The following is a 15,428-nucleotide window of genomic DNA, read 5'->3' on the forward strand; positions in this document are numbered from 1 at the left end:
GCTTTTAGTCACCGTTTCATCTTTTTCGTCAATTTTTGTTTGTTTCGAATATGTTTATTATATTCAATAAGGTACACCGGAAATGTGGAAAGCGAAGTAGCAACATATAATAATAAAATATTACCATGAAATCTATGGGAATCTGCGATATTCTTGCACGATTGTTGAGAAGATTTTCAGACACACAAACATACATATGGCGTCATGGATAGAGATCTTTTCTATTTTCTGAGTTGCTTCTTCGATGATTTAGATATTTTATGATATTTGAGGGAATCACAAACCATTGTGTAAAATTTGCAGTATTTTCAGTAAATGCCAAGTTCACAGTTAGCTCAAGAAAACAAAAATAATAATAAACCTTTATAGAGGTTTTAATTGCCCTCTGGCGTTCATTCATAAAGACCATGAACAGAATCTAAACTTGTTCAACCTTCTTTCACACTTCTATTCCGCATTTTCCATTTGGGTGGTCCAATCTGAATATCATGGACACCTTGTAAATAAAATGAACGTCCTCTTCGAAACATCCTCACTTTCACGCCATAATTCTAACCTAACCCGTTTGTTTATAGTTGGGCGTCAATCGTAACAGGATTTGCGCTGTTTCTCTATCTAACCTATGAAAACATGCAGGTATTATTAGAAAGTCACGTCAATCGCCAGTACGTGTCTTGCCCTAAGTGATAAAGGCATATAACAGCCGATAATGCGCATATTAATTGTGAAAACTCAGATTAATCGACCTATTAAGTTGGAATCGACAAAAACGATCTTCAATTATAAGCAAAATGAGTCAATAACGTCGTTCATAGAACATACGGAAAATCCGACGTTGGCACCACTGATTCCTCGTTTTTAGGTTGACAACATTGAATGCACCATCTGCAAACGATTGGTTCATCGGCGCGACTCGTAAATCCACAAATAACCTAGGATGTGGTAGTCAAGTTCATCTGATACACCTCTTTCAAACTTATTGCTTCTTATCTCAACTACACCAACCAGGATGTTACGTAAGACACGTGCTAGGGGGTTAGGCCCCTTTCTGAACGCAGTGTTGTCAACGTGACCAAAATAACGTTCCTGCTAGTAACATTTTCCTCTGCGATAAATCGCTTCAGAATAGATCTACGGCATCACTATTCTTTGACAATATTGGGCTCGCATTGCAACCTTTCAAGTATTTTTAACTCTTCTCTGTGGAGTGATGCGAGTTATTCAGAGGCTGATGCCCTCTGGTTTTAAAAATATCGGGATAAAATTCTTTATAGTAGTCTGAATGCACAATAGATCATATAGAGGGATTTTTAATCATAAGTTGGTAGCAAACCTCTCCAATTCAGTTATTGGTTGGTAAACACTGATAATGGCTATATGTCATTGTGGATTCATCGTTGACTACCCGTAAAACATAGAGGGGAACCCAGAAACTGGTTTCCATAGAAAGCGACGTTTTTCTTTTTATAATGGTCAGTCGTACAGTCCAAACAGTGCGGAAGTGCTAGTTTTCTATGGTTGAATGAACTAACGCGCTCGCAAGCGTTATTAACCTTGTACGAGATGATCCAAACAGTAATGATGAGTTTGATTTATCTTTTAATCAGCCATCTTAATATTTAACACCTGCCACTACCTGTATAAGTCATCATGAAATGATATCTTTATTTTTCTTGGCAGTGGATGCTTTTTGGCACATGGTTCGAGGAGCGTTATGAATTTCAATCTTTTCTGTATATTTTGGACGTGTGATGCATTTCCATTCTACATTGGTTCGCCTCGTAAAAGTTATATTTACGAATGCAGGGCAGTTTCGCACCAGATCCAATCATAAAAACTATTGGCAAGTGTGTTTTCACATATTCGAATTCGTCTGTGGTCCTCGTTAGTCCTAGGGAGTTAGGTTACAACCATACATTGTTTCCACAGTTTCAGTTCTGTGGAATCAAACTGTTGAAAGAAATATAAACGTTTGGCTATTCTGACAACGGGTTTTTCTATGATCAAAATATTCTTTTATACCGTGGCAATCTGTCAGTAATTTTAAGTTGCCCGAATTGGCGACCCTGCTCGTTAATCTCGTTACAGTGATTCTACAACGATACGTTGTTTCTACAATTTCAGTCCTGTTAAATCTAAACTGTTGAAAGAAATCCAAACGCCTGGCTAATCTGACAATGGGTTTTTCTATGATCAAAACATTCTGTTATACCGTGGCGATCTGTCAGGAATTTTCAGTTGCTCGAATTGGCGACCCTGCTCGTTTATCTTGTTACAGTGATTCTACAATTTCAATTCTATCGAATATATTATTCGTTGAAGCTTTTCGTCATACCGTTTGACCCCCATTGGAGGCTGCTATTCTTGTGAACGAAAGCGATAAATCCAATTACACGCACTGTCGTCCATTAAAATGGCAATGACACCATCGTTTCTTCGACGTCCAAGCCGGGAATCGACATAGCAGTCCTCCTTAATGCGTTTCACAGCACTTGTGTTTGATTAATGTAACAGAAGTCTGTGAAAAAACCGATTGTACATGCAATTAAGTTCGAAAGTAGGAGATATCGACAAGGGCCACTGCTCCCTTCTAGTACGTACGTTGGCGTTCCTGCAATATGCATAGAACATTCCAGCCATCGAATATCAGTCATGCCACACTACTGATATGTCCTACTTACAACGGATTTTTAATGGTATCGTGTACGACGTCCTTTATAACGATTCCTGGAACTTTAAATCTGCGTATAATCACGAAACATCATGCATTTTGACACTGATTACGTACGTACCATGAAATTCTTAATATCGCCCGCAATATCGATAATAATGTGAACATTTCAGCCATTAATTGAAGAAGCCTGAAGCTACAGTGTTTAACTGATCATAATCTACTTTCGTTGAGTATGAAAATATGTTGTAGGCTCGTTCTTATTCTACCGTTATCACACCGTTGATATAATATGATAAATTCTCTTAAATATACCCTTGGGAAGGTTAATGACAGCTTCTCTTTCGTCGGTGGGTGTTTTAATTCCAAGTTTCAATTGTTTTTTGCGGTTTTTATTGTTTTCATTGAACATAGATCAAATTCTTTAGAATACAATGTATTAGTCGACTTCCTCTATGATCTAACTCAGTGATTCACCTTCATCATACCAAAAATCAAACAGTTTACAACATAAATGCAAGTCACTGTTGAATACCTCATTAATTGACCATATTCACCGTCGCCATATTGTTGTGCGACAATACCAACTACCCAGTGTTCCTAACGAAGAAATATTGAGTTTACTAGAAAAATTCCAAGATATAAAGTTTATAAGTGAAGTTTATGTGTACTTTTTCTGGCTGCTACGCCAGATAGGCTTGTTTGGGACAATATTTTGCAAAAATTTCACCTTTTGGAAATAAAAACATTAGTGAAAGGTGGTTTTCTGAACAAATTAATTGTGGCCGAGTGTATAAATGAAGGCTTCGCTCCATTTTTGGAAATAGTCAGTGGAAGAATAGTCTCTATGGCTGATAGTATTTTTGATATTAGCGGTATTTTTCTAGTAAACTCAATATTTCTCCGTTGGGAACACTGGGTAGTTGGTATTGTCGCACAACAATATGGCGACGGTGAATATGGTCAACCTGGTCTAAAAACTACTGTTCGACATAGATAAAATATTTGAGTAGGGTAATTTCTTACCAGCAATGTAGAGAACTGTAAAAACTAGGCATTTCTATAACTCACAATACGCTAGATGACGGTATTGAAGAATATTAGTCTTTTTTTTTTCAATAAAATGAAAGTAAAAATACAACAATCAGCCATGTTATCTGAAATGCCAATCAGAGCTAATTACGTATGCTCAAATCGATCATGTGACTCGGTTGAAACATTCCCTTTGGCGATCATGGTTGACGTGAGAGTGCTGAATACCTACGTCATCAATGACGTCATTATTTTCGATCACAACGGCCCACCTTTCTACTTGGGTCAACATAAAGGTTATATTTTGTTGATTTCATTATGTATTGACTCAATGAAATGATTGGTTAGGTATATTTTATTGAACTTTCTTTGTTTCCCTCTTCTCAATGATAAAATCAGGCTCGCTAGACCTCAGTGCCACAATATGCCTCAAAACTTCTATTAGTAGTATATCTACATAGGGGATTCCAAAAAACTGTCATTTAGCCTATTCCTAAACACAGCGAACGTTGCAACTAGAACTATTCAATCAATGAACTAATAAATAATGATTTAGAACGTGTCGGTGCAGAAATTCCAAGCCTTCCTAATGGCATAATAACAGTTGATTTATACCGAACAATGTCGGCAATTGTCGTGATCACGCTATACCTCACCTTTCGATTAATTTATATAGCGTCAAGGCTAGGTGCAGATGATGGCGATTGTGATGGCTTAGATGAGGGAGTTTTCTATGTTTAGAAGGAAGACCTTTATGCATTCGACATCCTGAACTTTCGATGCAATTTGTATAACTTATTTTGCATTCTCGACAAACTGGATTCAGATTCCAGCGCGAAAAATACACATTCCTAATAGTAGTTCGTTCGTAATCAAATATTGAATTAGACCTACCCGGAATCTGTGATTCCGGCACAGAGTTTTCACGCCCACAGAGCAAGTCTCCGAAAATCTGTGGTCGTGAGTTTCGCGTCCGATAGAAACAAATCGGTTTGGTATCAACGTATAAGTTCAATGATACGATATTTTAATTGGGACTAATAGGCTGAGACACAAACTCTACGACCAATTAACTGTAACACTTTATCCTGCTGTGAAAACAAATCAATATTATTTATTTTTTGGTGAGCTGCCAAACCAGGCAGATGCAAGCTCATCCCATTGTCGATTACTTCCAGTTGTGTGATGATAGAGCTCACGTTACACTTTGAAACGATCCTTTGTTCTGTGCTGCAGACCACAAACGATTTTTCGAAGCACAGAGAAGTTGGCATTTGTCAAACAAACGTCGAATTGTTTGTTTTACATTTCTCAGAAAACAACTCAAACCCGATTATTTATTAGTATAAAAAACACTATTAATTGACATCTACATGGATTATACTTTTGAGAATTAATTCCTATTATCATCTGATGATAGACGAACTGGATTGGTCGAACTTACGATGAAGTCAATTTGAAATAAATGTGTGAGTCATTTGTAGTTTTCCTTTCTTTGCGTTTAATGGTCTGCTGTGACATTTTCTACAATGAAATATGCTAGTTATTTTTAGAGTCTGAATAGTTTCGTTTTCCTATAGGAAATTCATTAAAAACCACATTGAATTAACCTCAAACAGATTGTTGTGGTGAGAATATAATGAATCAAAGTTATCTTTGAACTATTGTATTAGGTATTTATATTCTTTTTTTTTTCTTGGGTCTTGAATGAAGGCTTATAATCGATGCGTTACAATAGACATTTATTAGTTTAATCGAATTAAACATTAATAAAATTCACCTAAAATAGTTTCGAAACAATAAGGCGATAATATCTCTCGTGATCATCAGCTGTATAACACGAAAGAACTAACCTTAATATAGAACAGTTACGAAATATTGGAACACAGATCAATAATAGTACCATGATCACTAAATTATTTTATATATCAAATCAAAATAAGTTTATTCCTTTCATCAAAACGATCTAGACAAAAGCGTTTGAATGGATAATGAAAACAAAAACTTTCGTATATGACACTCGATTGTTTACATATCAAATTGACGTCACTGGCGCCATGTTGGGTGACTGCGTTTTGGCGGGCTTTTTAAATTTTACTTTTCAGATTGCTTTTTTTTGGGAGAAATATTCATGAGAATTGAAATTATCCATTTTTTAATGCGTCCAATTAACATATAACGGAATCATTTTAGAAGATTACAAACAGCTCGTTGCTAGATTTTCTGGAAAACATCATGCCTGCTAAAAAGTGTTGATTTTCAATTTTTTGAGTTAATGGATGAAGATCTTAAAAAGAGGCCCAGCCATTCCTAAGTTTTAAAAGGTGTAACAAACCCCCACTTGATTTTACTACAGTTAAAATCGAGTGACTGTTGCAAAATGCGTTTCGATACCGTTATGACGCATAATGGACGTAACCGATTCATGTATTCTTTTCGATTCGTACGCAGCAACCCGACCACATGTTCATAATTAATTGTAATAATTTCCTCATAAATATTGAGCGCTTCAATCCTAATAAGGTCCCACTAAGATTTCGCCGTTCCATATCTGAGTGTCAGCATAATTCTAGAATTCCAAGTTACATCACCTCCGGTGGATACCTAATGAATACAGACAACAGAAAGTCGGTACACTTTCATACGCCACGCTCAGAAACGAAACACACATCTCGACACTCATTACTTCTCTGTCTCTCTCTTCCACGCCAACACCTGACAGTTTGATCGCGATTTACACCCTTGAACGATGACGGAACGCGCTTACGTAACGTGTAAACGTCCCTTTAGACCGCCAAGGGGTGATGGGATGGGATAGAAGCGCGAGATCCGGCTTCGAAGGACCATTTTGGCACGTTTAGCTACCCGATGTTTTGAAATTGTCTCTACGCCCACTTCGTGAGAACGTAGGTCGGTCAGTTTCTCTGGTTTCTCATCTTGAGAGTGAATAGGCACGCACCGAGGAGGTACTTCTGTGGGCGAACGCTTACCGGATAACCCTTTGTGGTCGACGTGACCTTTTCTGTGATCCGTAAATGTCGGTGCGTTTTAAATACATTGTTGCGCGGTTGTTCTTATTTACTGAATGTCGGTTATTTTCGAATTTTGAGCTGAGGGTGGTTTTTAATGGCTGGGTTTGTGTAGGTGATAAAGAATTCGAGGTCAAAATCAATTCTGTCCGTTCGGACGTGATAACTCTAGATAATATTATGATTTTGATAATGAAAAAAGGATATTTTAAGAGAAATCAATGCATGTTTATTTCATTTCAAGGTGTTAAATCACAAGATTTCTGTGGCCAATTGTGATTCTCTTCCAGAAATAACACCACCAGCAATCTTTTCCTGTAAAATTGCTATTGTTTCGTTGCTTATGTGGCAGGTAGTGCCGCCTTGTTCGAAAAAAACGTCGTCCACATCAATATCTTTCAATTCTGGCCATAAAAAATCATTTATCATGGCCTAATTCAGTGTTGTCAGGTGGCCGAAGCCATTTATAACGGGTGTTTTTTTTTTTCGAGGTATATAACTTTAAGTTGGCATTACTGTTCAAGATGGCGACCGATTTAACAGCTGTCGAGTGATTTATTCTCAGTTTGGTTTGTCAATTCATCATGAATAGACTCACTCCTGAACAACGCTTGCAAATAGTGCAATTTTATTACGAAAATAATGGTTCTGTGCGGAATACGTATCGCGCACTACGTTCATTTTATTTTGTTTAGCGATGAAGCGCACTTCTGGTTGAATGGCTACGTCAACAAACAAAACTGCCGCATTTGGAGTGAAGCTAATCCTCAAGTGTATGTCGAAACACCGTTACATCCAGAAAAACTTACTGTTTGGTGCGCTTTATAGGCTGGTGGAATCATTGGTCCGTACTTCTTCAAAAAAGATGATGGCCAGAACGTTCAGTCAATGGTGATCGGTATAGTGCCATGATTACTAACTTTTTCATTCCTGAATTGAACAACCATGATGTCCAGGAGCTGTGGTTCCAACAAGACGGCGCAACATGTCACACAGCTCGTGCCACAATCGATTTATTGAAAGACACGTTTGGTGACCGCCTAATTTCACGTTTTGGACCTGTGGATTGGCTTCCAAGATCTTGTGATTTAACACCGCTAGACTACTTTCTGTGGGGCTATGTAAAGTCATTGGTCTATGCGGATAAGCCACAAACCCTTGACCATTTGGAAGACAACATTCGCCGTGTTATTGCCGATATACGGTCACAAATGTTGGAAAAAGTAATCGAAAATTGGACTTCCAGATTGGACTACATCCGAGCCAGCCGTGGCGGTCATATGCCAGAAATCATATTCAAAATGTAATGCCACAAGATTATCTTGCGGATAAATAAAATTCATGTCAATCGAATAATCCATCGTTGTTTTATTGCAATTTAAAGTTCTATAGCTTTAAAAAAAATCTGTGTGATCATAGAAAATTTTATCTTTGGTTGTCATATTGGAATTCCTCAAAAAAATCACACGGATACGAATTTGAACTAGCGCGCCAAAGCTGCTGACTTCAAGTCAGTGCCTTTCTCATTTTTTATGGCCCCTTCCATCCATGAATCTTATCAGGCCATTGATTTTCCCGTCAATAAATCTTAGCCAACGTTGCTAAATCGACTCAGGTTGGAAACCATACTGGATTTGCATAAAATGCACTGCTGCTTGAATGGCTGATGTTAAAATAATTATAACCATTTATGGTAGATGGTATATTACTTAATTAATGTTCTCGGGAATTTATTGATGCCCCAAGCGGAACGTTTTATGTGGGTCCGACGACTTAAATCAATTATCTTAATTGAAAAAATAAATGAGGCTTCGGCAAAGCGATATGCGTTGACATAGGTTTTCTGTGGCCGTTGATGGACTGGCTTCTATGATCGCTGAAAATTGACAGCGTCGTTCTATTCTATGATGAATTACCAAGATGTCTGAGATACTGGTGTGTCCACTTACCTTTAAACAGAGATTTGAAGGGATCGGCCTTCTTGGATTTTAATGATATTAACGACTCATGACTTGATTTCCACATCGTTTTTTATGCCGTTCACGTCGTCTTTCTGTCAATGTCAGATGAATGTCATTTGACATTTCAAAAGGATGCCGTTGATTGGTCAACTCTTCATACAGCGCCACCTCACGAAAGAAAAGGTCTGAGTCGTCAGAAATCATCTCAAAGAAAATCTAATCAGTGAACATACCAGCATTTTGGACATCTTAGATGAGAATTAATTGTACAAATTGAGTGACTTTTCACAGGTTTCTCTTGTTGACTTCAATCTTTTAACAATTTCCCTTGCAAGTAGTTGATATCATTTCCAAAATTCGAATTTGTGACAACGAAACCAAACAAAGAGAAAATGTCAGTTGTGACGGTCTGAGAAATCATAATTACTCCTGAATTTATCTGTGGTTCTCATTTTTCCATTTCAAAGCCCTGATGGAGATTTTAAAATAAAAAAGTAGTAGGAAATAGTTAGCCCATTTAAAAAAAAACTTGGTTTTGTAAAGAGAAACCTGACCTAGAAACCTGTAATAAGTCACTTAATTCTTTTCTATGTTCAACACATCAATTTGATGTTCTGTCACGTTGGTAATCCTGTACCTGATTTTGTTTATGATTAATTCGATTTTGCATTCATTCATGGCAACACAAGTTACGTAACTGAAGGTGTTATTTAATTGAAGTGGTATAAATCCTTTTAATTGTTATTAAAAACGAATTATTCTAATTTCTCCTACATATTTTATTATGTAAATAACGATTGTTTCGTTACACAGTAGCTTCTTTAGCAGTCTTACATTCTGAATAGCTAAACATAAGTGATGAACAAATTTCATATTTAAAGGGAAATTTCAACAACAAAGGACTGAGGATGTTACACTAATAAATAATTTTTAGAAAATTATTCAACAGCGGTGAGTTGTTAACATGTCTTCGAACAATATTCCCATTTTAAAATACTTGTTAATTTCCAAGGCTTCTAGATAGGTAAGGGCATCATTTTCTTTTACGATATGTCAAATTTCAAATTCGTGTTTGAATTATGTCCTAGTTCTAATATATGGTTATGGAATATGTCCATTATTTCTTGTTGTTAAGAAAAAACTTTCTTGCTCGAAAATATATTTCTGTTTGTCTTATACCTACCTTTTGACAATCAATGCATAACAACTTATAAACTCCTGATTTATCATCTTTTTTCGCAATGTCTTTAATGCTTTAATGGATGTTGATTCTTGATTCAATAAAAGCAATTCATCAATAAGATGAACGAAATGATAACATTGTTTTATCTAAAAATCTCAATATTTCTCTGCTTTCAAATGTTGATAAGCATAGAAATAATGTTTTAATTTTAGAGCTCTAACATCTGTATTAGCGGAGATATAATTTTTTTTTCAATCTCGCCAATTTTCCCAATTTCCGCTTATAACTCGAAAACAAAAGAATGTGGCCAAAAATGAATATATAATACTTGTTAATTTCTCAGAAAAAGAGAACGAAAATGGGGTATCAGATTTTGTCTGATTTAAAAGTTGTAGTAGGTACTAAAACATCGAAATTTGCCCACCCTGTACATACGTTCCCCTGATCTGGCCGCTGTATGTATATAGTTTGTTGTTTCCTGTGCCAGCAATCAGCTGATTCGTTCCGTATCTCGTCATTTCAACATGGTGTGGATGAATGGTAAACTTCCAGCCGATAGAAACTTCCTTATGGATTCCAGAAATAACTCACGTGATGTTCAGGCTATACGGCAAGATCCGCATAGATTTCAGACAACGGCCATATGTTTTAACATTTGGCGCCATACACTCTTAATTATCGATATCTTGCTACAGTCTTTACTGCGAGAATCTGATAAATATTTGCGTATAAAGATATTCATCTCGATTAATATTTTCTTTCTTTTTGTTTCAGAAATAGCACGAGTACGTGCCAGTTTATTTCAAATAAATGGAGTCAAAAAGGAGCCCCTCGTATTACCTGAACCTGATGGTCAACCCACCACCCTCACAGAAAAAGTATACGTCCCAGTAAAAGAACATCCAGATGTGAGTATATGCCCTTCTTGTTCGTTTATGTATTTTGCGCGTTGAGTTTTACATGGGAACCCCACACGGAGTTAGAGAGAGAGGAGAGTGCTCAAATGTGTTTCTCTCATTTTCTCTTCTCCACACTACCTCGAACTATTTCTTCTATAACACTTCACTCAAAAGTTCTGGCCAAACCAGTAAAAACGCGTTTTTTCTTAGAAATTAGACTTTATTCGTCAACAAGTCACCTTTAAGAATGATACATGTACTTAAACGCAGTGGCGTACCTAGACATGAGCATTGAGGGGATAATACGCTCTATTAGTGTGACGTCACACACCGCCATTTTTGGTTCTCCTGTCAGTGTTCGGAATCCAAACAAATAAATTGTCATTCAAATAGTATATGGTGCCGTTGAAGGAATTGGCTTATTTTCATAAATAAGAGTATTTGAGGAACGATTTTAGTATTAATTGATAGACGGAAAGAACGAGGTTAATACCAGTAAGTTTGAATCCTGTATCATTACCCAGATTTTGTATAAACCGTGTTTATTTGTTGAACTTCAAGTTCGAACTTACTGGCAATCTCGTGCCATCTGTCCATCAATTAATAGTAAAATCGTTCATTAAATAATCTTATTTATCAAAATAAGCCAATTTCTTTAACGACAACGTACTACTTTGAATGACAATTTGTTTGTTTGGATTCCGAACACTGACAGGAGAACTAAAATGACGGTGTGTGACGTCATCACTAATAGAGCGTATTGGGGGGATAATGTTATAAACGAAATATTGGTTAGTTTCTAAAGTTCAATAAATTTACAGACACTTCTTGAGATTGATTTTCATCTGTCTTGTGTCAGCTGTCGTATTCAAACGCATCAATTTTCCTTCTTTTGAAAAAGTTTTCCGAATAAGTTTGCTTATCATATAATTTTGATTAGTTTTGAGATCGTGCAACACACATTAATAAGAATATGATAGAAAAATTTCACGTTATCCACCTCAAACGAATCAACAGAATATACTAAACCTACAAACCTATCTTAAAACTCGACTCTTGGACTGAGAATTTGAAAATTACAGGTCTTTTGATGAAATGATAGAGCGCTCAAAAAGGAAATTTCATAAAAACAGAAATAAAACGTATGTGCAACATTTTTAACATATCTCTGCGACAAAGAGTGAAATACTCTCTCTCTCTCTCTCTCTCTCTCTCTCTATTCAGTACAATTATTTAAAAATAGTAACATAAAAATCTCAAATATGAATGTAACAGAAGCTATATTTACATTGTTCTAATAGGTCACCCAATAAGTCCAGAACCTACGCATATATGCAAACGCAAAAATTTCCTATTCACATCATTTTTTGAAATTTTAATCACGATCACCAAGGGCCAAAGATTTCCATAATCAAAGCCATCTTTCAAATTGAGAATATAACGATCTATTGAACAAAAGAAATCACAGTGGAATTTTTACCTTATACATCTAATAAAACCCAAGTAGGAACTTCTCACAAATTTTTTTTTAGTCTATTCTCCAGACAAACCTCTGATTTCCTAGGAGAGTATCTTTAATTTTTATTCTTCACAAATGCCTCTACTGCATCGAACATTTGAACATGAGTTTTTTTGAACTTAGATCCACAAGTTTAGAGGATGTTTCGGCTTCTACGGATAGAATAAATTAGTCACACGTCAAAAAAAACAACAATCATAGAAATCATAGAATGTATTCACGAATCCTAGAATAGCAGAAGCATAGAATAGAATTAATATAGACATTCGTATCGGTACTTCTGGAACTAAAATGACAATAGAGTGAAGTTTCAAATTCATAAGAATTAAGATAGCGATCAACTGCTAATCATTGTCGAACAATGAGAACCTCGATGACTGCATTTCAGTAGGCGTTACGTAGGTGTACTCAATTTTCGTAACACATATTTATCTTGTCATCCGTAATAGGTAAGCTCACCAGATATCGGTTGGACAGCGATTGGTGGCTGCTCTACAGCAGATCTTATTGGAAGTTGATGATCGTATCTATCCAATCTACAACTATGATTCAATCTTATCTATAAAACATGACATGTGATTCATCGACATGCGTTTTCTCTTAGCCTTTTGGCTAAAACCAATACGATAAGCTGCCGTTAAAATTTTCGATATGAATTATTGATTTTCGTCACGAGTATTTCGATGTTTTCGAAATGACTCATTTTTATTCATGATGAAATTTATGTGACATTTCCACTTTCATGGATTGAACGAATTGATTGGTAGCACTGATGGTTTAATCTCTAGGTGGGGCTTAATTGTAAAAGTGTGCGTTCCAAGAAGTTGTGAATTGTTTTTCTGTGGCCCAACGGACGTGTGTGTTCCTGTAATAAGAAATGGCGATGACAAGAATTGAAATTCTTGAGCGACAAAACACGAGAGTGTTCCAGATCTGTTGTAGTTTGGAACATTTTAGAGCTCAATAAAAATGAGTGATGGTGTCATGCTAATACGTCTCGTAACAACAAACTCATTGTAATTCTAGGACTGTATTCGGTTACTAAGAACATGTTCTGGGAATTCTTGATGTCGATGACTTGACATCAGTTGGTATACGACAAAGATTTGCATTTTAAGGTGGGGACTAACATGTTACCTCACAAATTTCATTCATCGCGTACAGCAATCAAACTACGCAACATAAATACAAATACTAGACACATAGTCTCTGTGCGATTTCACAAAGGAAATATGAAATCTAGGTAAAACTAATGATATAAACTTAGATGTCTAAAAGTACCCACTGACGACTTTATAGTCACCAGCTTTCTTGGATTTGAAGGAAATCAAGGATACTTCAGTTGATTCCCGCATCGTTTCTTGTGGCGCTCACATCAACCTCATCGTTCCCATAGAACATTGACCATTTCATTATATAGCGCCACCTACGGAAGGAAACAGAAATTTATCTTTGTCGTTTCCATGAAAATATAAACATTTCATTAAACAAACTGTTTCCTAACGAATTTTCAAAGGGTGATTAGTTAAAAAAAAATGTTTCTATGAACTTATGTCCGGAATTGCTTCGTAACTTGCTTCAAAAAAGATATGTAGTGTCAAGGACTTGAATATTATAGGAAAAAAAAAATTTTTTTCATTTACCTTTTGTCGCTCTGATGTTGAATTGAATATTTTTGTTTGCCTTCAAAGGTGCGAAATAGTATTATATGTACTCTGGTTAAGCCAAAAACACCGATGAGTGAGGAAGAAAGATAAAGAAAATATGTTCTATGTTCCTGTCTATTCGGCCTTAGTAGTATTGTTTTTAATTTCGTTTCTAATTGTATCTATTTTCTTTAATTGCAGTTCAATTTCGTTGGGAGGATCCTAGGACCCAGAGGTATGACGGCGAAACAGTTAGAACAAGAAACAGGCTGCAAGATAATGGTCCGAGGGAAGGGCTCCATGAGGGACAAAAAGAAGGTGCGTCCATATAAGATCATACAGAACAATTCTTTTGTATTCCATAATACGAGCGTAATGTTCATTCTATTTGATTTATGTTCTTCGAAATCGTCAACGTAACAACTACTTTACATTGTCTTCGGGTATTATCGCATCCAACTACCATCGCCTTCTGTGATGGATCGTTTTCTATGAGCGCCGAGGATGTTCTTCGTTAATCTAATGCTCTTAGCTCATCACAATGGATAATGAAGATATTAGCGGCGATTTGATGTCGCAAGATATCGAATTTATTTTATCATTAATCGCCTGTTGTCGCCTAATGATACGTCCGATTTCAAATTCATCATTTCCGACTTGTCAGAATAATATCTATGATTATGTCAATCCATGATCGATGTGCACTTAATTCAAATAAATCTATGATTCTAATGTTCTGACACTTGATGCTCATTCAATTTCTATTTTTTGTTTCAAGCTGTAATTAAGAGGTTGAAGGTAAGGAAAACTTCGGTTAGTACTGAATAAAAATTAGGTTGAAGTTTAGGTCGATATCAATTTTGATCGCGATTTTTCCACTTGTTTACAGGAGGACCAAAATAGGGGAAAACCTAACTGGGAACATTTGTCAGATGAACTCCACGTTCTGCTCACAGTAGAAGACACAGAAAACAGAGCACATATTAAATTAGAAAGAGCCGTAGAAGAAGTAAAGAAACTATTAGTACCTGTAAGTATTTCCTTCGTAATACAATTTATTGTCGTGATTTTATCACCTGTGTGTATTGATGATATGTTAAAGAGGTGCGTTCTAAAAATGTGATGCGTACATTGGAGATTGTTTATGAATCGTAAAATGTGAAAATTTGAAAGTCCATGTTGGCCAGTTGTGATTGTCTTGTTTATAGTACCATAAAACTGCAATAATCACAATATTCACCTTCGTTGCCTGTCTTTGAGGATTAAAAACTTGCAAAGTTGAAAAGTGAAAAATAATTCTGTTGGCCTCTTGTACCAAAATATTTTGAAACTTTTCCTTTACTTTTTACTCATCAATTCTGGATATTGTGAAATAATTCGGTTTTTGTTTGGGTTAACTTCTTTCCAATACACACATATTTCCAAGTGCAACCGTCAGTTATAGTGACGTCACCGTTTTTATCGGTCAAAATTCGCAGATAACATCAT

At 36.0% G+C, this 15,428-nt stretch overlaps 1 protein-coding gene across 3 annotated transcripts in view; it reads left to right on the plus strand.

Annotated features, from left to right (window-relative positions):
- LOC123676070 (protein held out wings) overlaps nt 1–15,428 on the plus strand; it is a 46,520-nt gene that overhangs the window by 20,215 nt on the left and 10,877 nt on the right. For all 3 annotated transcript variants that reach the window (XM_045611743.1, XM_045611744.1, XM_045611745.1), the window contains exons 2-4: nt 10,651–10,784; nt 14,142–14,258; nt 14,830–14,970. In XM_045611743.1, coding sequence (XP_045467699.1) covers nt 10,651–10,784; nt 14,142–14,258; nt 14,830–14,970 — 392 coding nt within the window. The remainder of the gene's footprint in view (nt 1–10,650; nt 10,785–14,141; nt 14,259–14,829; nt 14,971–15,428) is intronic.

Source organism: Harmonia axyridis, chromosome 3 (genome assembly GCF_914767665.1).
Source record: "Harmonia axyridis chromosome 3, icHarAxyr1.1, whole genome shotgun sequence".
Taxonomy (NCBI): domain Eukaryota; kingdom Metazoa; phylum Arthropoda; class Insecta; order Coleoptera; family Coccinellidae; genus Harmonia; species Harmonia axyridis.